At 42.4% G+C, this 4,748-nt stretch overlaps 1 protein-coding gene across 3 annotated transcripts in view; it reads left to right on the forward strand.

Annotated features, from left to right (window-relative positions):
* PROX1 (prospero homeobox 1) overlaps positions 1–4,472 on the forward strand; it is a 44,516-nt gene extending 40,044 nt beyond the window's left edge. For all 3 annotated transcript variants that reach the window (XM_074926158.1, XM_074926166.1, XM_074926173.1), the window contains one exon: positions 4,081–4,472. In XM_074926158.1, coding sequence (XP_074782259.1) covers positions 4,081–4,266 — 186 coding nt within the window. In that variant the 3' untranslated portion in view covers positions 4,267–4,472. The remainder of the gene's footprint in view (positions 1–4,080) is intronic.
* Positions 4,473–4,748: the final 276 nt, after the last annotated feature.

Genomic DNA, 4,748 nt, shown 5'->3' on the forward strand with positions numbered 1-4,748 from the left:
GTTTAATAAAACAAATCATCCTTGAAGGTAAAGCAACTGGGAAGAGGAGGAGGGCTTGGGGAGGGGAGGAGATGAAGGGAATGGGAGGGAAGGGAAAAAAAGTCTTTGCTGCACAACCCAAAAAATAAATTAATTAACTAATAAAAGATACAAGATACAAGACAACCCAATAACGAGAAAAACAGTGAAGGGCCACTGATCGGCCACCAACTTGAGACACGTCTACTTCTAGTGTGTAACCTTCCTTCCCAACGGTGATTTTTAACGTCCATGCATGCCATCAGAAAGGGAAGCCTGATCCTCTTTGTTAGCTTCAAATCAATGTTGCTTCACTGATTTTCCTCAAGCAACTCTGACTTAGACCTGCTGAGGATCTGCCCTCACCTTCCCAATCACTGCTGCCTTTTTGGTAATGTTTTCCTTGAAAAGAAACTCAACAAGTATTTTTAAAGCATATCACTTTCTGCAACTGTGTATGCTTCTGTATGAAAGAAGTGTGAGTTAGGTCTAACTTGGCTCCAACTTTTGAGCCATTGGAACTATACTTTTAATCACATAGAAATAGTTTGTGCTGAGTATTTTTAACAAAGCACACCCCCACAGTGCTATTCCAAACGGTTCGGCATGGTAGTTGCACATGCAAACCCAGGAGTGAAATAGTTCAGGTTCGTTGTTCAAGCCAAGGAAAATGCCAGTAGTTAAAACAGCATAAACAGACAAGAGCAGATGAGAGCTTTAATTCCCTCCTAGTTTTCATAGACGAAGGGGATGTGTGAACGTGGCTAAGGCCAGAGGAGGGGCACTGTGGTGGTTGTTAGACAGCTTTAGGAGGTATGGAACCAATGCGTACCAGGTGTAAATCAGCGTAACTGCACTGAGGCTGGTGGAGCCCTGCTGATTTACACTAGCCCAAAGTTTGGCCTGTGACTTTTTCTTTGGCAGCAGAGCTAAGTTATATTGACAAAGCATGCGGCAAAGTGTGATTTCTTTCTAAATCAGTCTGTTGTGGAGGCTTCAGCCTGAAACCCACCTAGCCTCTCTCTGAGCAGACCTCATTGTCTTCCCTCCTGGTGAATGTACAGTGTGATTCTTTGATTGACTGCTGCCACCTGATGCTAAGAAAATGCCCTGGGTTCATAGTAGGGATTGTTGGTTCTATTAAAAGCAACGTAGATGGAGTTTATTTGTCACTGAAGCATTTTCTGCAGATGTTCCTACTTCAGAGATGTTCAGTCAGTTAGGTGTAAAGATGCGCTGAATAGGTTGCCATCACTTAGGGTCAGGGAAATGCTACCCCCAGACACATAATTAACATGGCTGACTGATTATTGCCCAGTGAAAAATCTAACTACCCATCCATTTAAATATTTATTTTCAGGCTCTGGACTTCACTAGTATTTTCTTTATTTAAAAAAAAGACGACAACACTGTGTGGTTACTCTTTCTAGAAAGGAAAAATGTTGGCCGACGTACTATCCTGTGGGGATTAATCACAGTGCTATTCACATTACAACATGCAAAGAAACGTGTGTAATCCAGTCTGACGTGAAAAATTGCTAATAACATCCCAAAAGGAAAGAGCTATGAATGGCTGTAATGCCTGAGGAGTAGGGGAGATCTTTGGGAACTCGGCATTATGAGGAGATCTCTTCAAAGTCCCCACAGGGCTTCACTCACTGTTATGTTTGTGGGCTGCTCTCTGCAGCCTGTTGTCCTGGGTTCAAAGGGACCCGCCCCTGCAGATGTGACTCAGGTACAATAAAGTCTGACCTTGAAAGCTAACTCCTAGCCTAAAAGAAAAGTCTGTGTGTCTTTATGGGTGTGGGAGGCCTGGAAGGTAGTGGTTTCAGGGGTTTCACACCTCCTTGGAAAAGCAGCACCCCCTACCTGGAGAACTTTCATACCCATAGGTGGAAACTGAATGGCAAGGGCTCAACTTAAAACACAGGTTGTCACTTCCGTGCTTAAAGTTGTCAGGGGTGTAACCATGTAGAACATTTTGCATTTGGGCTTTATGCTTCTCATGTAGGTGCCTGTAATTGCCTCCCTCCCATCTCCAGCGACTTGGAAGGGAAGAAAGGCATCTAATGCTGGTCTTCTGGAGTAGACACCAAAAATGAAAGGTGTGAAGTCTTCTTCCCAAGTACAAAGGCAAAAAAAGAACAGTTTTTGCTCCTGTGAACTAACATCAGCGTGTACAGCAAAAAGTTGGTTATCTACTACATTTCTTGCTTTCTAGTATCATGTAGTTCACAACTCCTTCACCTTGGTTAGTGTCCAACAATACCAAGGGTGATGAACAGCACATGAGCAGTTGTTTGATCTGCATAAACAGAAAAGTTTATCATTTTATATAGAATGAGACAAGCATGGTACCTTTTGTAGACGTATTACCAAGTGCCCACACAGCAGAGTGGGTATGTGAAGTTTTAAGTTATTTCTTTGAGCTTTGTTTTTATAAGATGTAAAAGATCATAGTTATTTCCTTCCCTCATAATTATTGCTGGAATAGAACATCTGTAAAAATATTTCTTTCTGTGCGGCCTGTTGAATAAAAGATTTCCAGAGAATGCAGCCTGTCTTTGGGAGCAGAGAAAAACGTGTGGGGGCTGGATTTTGCTCTTGGAGGTAGACAGAGAACTTCTGCAGGCTGTGCGGCTTCTGGAAGCAGAGTCTGTCAGCTGGTGTCAGGGGGAGCTGATCTCATGCTTATCTGATGGCAAAACGTGGCTAGCAAACTGCTAGCATTTCCTCAACGGTGATCAGTGTGAGAGGCTCCAGAACTCTATCGTATCAGCTGAAACATGCACATTGCCAGCAAAGTTTTCTGAACGTGGCTTCTAAACCGAGAAGAATAAAAGCCTGAAGTAGAGGATAAAGTGCCAGCCCTGATCTGGCAGTGTCACGTGCATTCAGTAAATGAGCGAGATCTGCCCAGGTGTCTGTTGGCCACAGGAATGGTTGAAGTGGCCCTGTTGCATGTCGGAGAACTCCTCTTGCCGGAGTGGGCAAAGAATAGCAGTGAGGGAATACTTGCTATTATAAGCATGCTGGCTACCGGCCGGCTGTGTATTAGCAGTTCTAGAGCTGTGAAGCCATATTTCCGTAATAAAAATGGAAAATAATACCTTTATGGAGATGACCTCAACCTTGCAACTGACCTACAGTTCATTATAGTGATTGCTTTTGAGTCAGTTAAGACAGAGGGTAAGAAGGTGGTGATGGTGCCTGAGACTTCTATTTAGGATGAATTACCAAAGTTTGGAGGTAACAGTGGTTTTTAACATTCACTCATTGTTCAGGGGCTTCTGAGAGTGGCATGCTCCTGCTAGCTGGCCATTTGGCTCACCCGTGAAGTGACAGTGACATCTAGAAAACCGGGATGAATTTAATGCATCCCAGCCCAGTATCCACTTGGAGCACAATGAACCCACTGAAGAGGCTGGGGGTTTATTTGTAGGCTTATGAAAAAGAAAGGAAAACCGTAATGCCTTCTGAGAAAGCCATCCTATGAGGAACTTGTGCACAGCAGCCACAGAAGCAGGCTGTGAGCTGAAGGCTTGCCTGTTTTTAAATTATGAACGACATTCGGAGATATCCCGTTTGCTTTGATAGCTTTCAGCACTAGTTGTCACCGAAGTTAAGCACAGAGGTACAGTGGGCTTTCTGTGCATGCATAACTTTTGTATCAGTTCCCACACGGAGAGGAGAACATAGCCATAAATGCACGGGTAAAATATCAAGCAGAGATTTCTCTTCTTAAAGACAATTGTGTTTGTTTCCCCTCCTGCTAATTATATCCTATAAATCCCCCACTCTCCAAACTCAGACAGTAACATTTTGTTACCTACATTCTGTCAGTAGCCTTTACAAAGATCTCTAACACATGTTATAAAAGTTATTGCTATAGTACTATATATAACAGCTTTGCATAAGAGAATAGAAGGCTGCCACATTTAGAAAATGCAGGTGCTATGTAAGCCCCTTTCTGAAAGAAAGAACTTAGCTCAGTTTCCTTTGAAGAACCAGAGACTTGAAATTGAAAACTGTATTAATGCCATTGTCTCCTTGTATCAGCAGGTTCCAGAGAGATTCCTGGAAGTGGCTCAGATCACGTTACGGGAGTTTTTCAATGCCATTATCGCAGGCAAAGATGTTGATCCTTCCTGGAAGAAGGCCATATACAAGGTCATCTGTAAGCTGGACAGTGAGGTCCCCGAGATTTTCAAATCCCCAAACTGCCTACAAGAGCTTCTTCATGAGTAGAGAGTTCAGCAGCTATTTATGAATGTATGAAAGTAGCAGTCCCCTTCTGATGCCCAAGTCATGTGTGTCTCTATTTTAATTTCATATATATGTGTATTGCATACATATATATGTATATGAAATTAGACTGTGAACCCTCCTGGATTTAAGTTTTCGTTCAGTTCCAAGGGGATGGTTATTTTACTTCAGCCTTCAGTTTACTTTTGCCCGAGACCCTTAACATTTGGAGAATCAACGGGGTTAATTTTCAGGGAGAAGAGTTTGGAAGCGTGTAAAAGCCTGTCTTAGCAAGTTTAGGGCATTATGTTTAAAAATGCTTTGTCAGATTTATTGCTTGCTGCAAAGTGGCATTTTGTCTTAGTGAGACTAATGTCATGGCACAATACTACAGACAATGAAGTTTATATTATGTTTATACTGCTAAAGGTCTGAACTCTGTGGAGTCACTTCATAAGCTTCAAGCTTTTTTTTTAATTTTATAT

The sequence above is a fragment of the Athene noctua genome, chromosome 1, assembly GCF_965140245.1.
Source record: "Athene noctua chromosome 1, bAthNoc1.hap1.1, whole genome shotgun sequence".
NCBI lineage: Eukaryota > Metazoa > Chordata > Aves > Strigiformes > Strigidae > Athene > Athene noctua.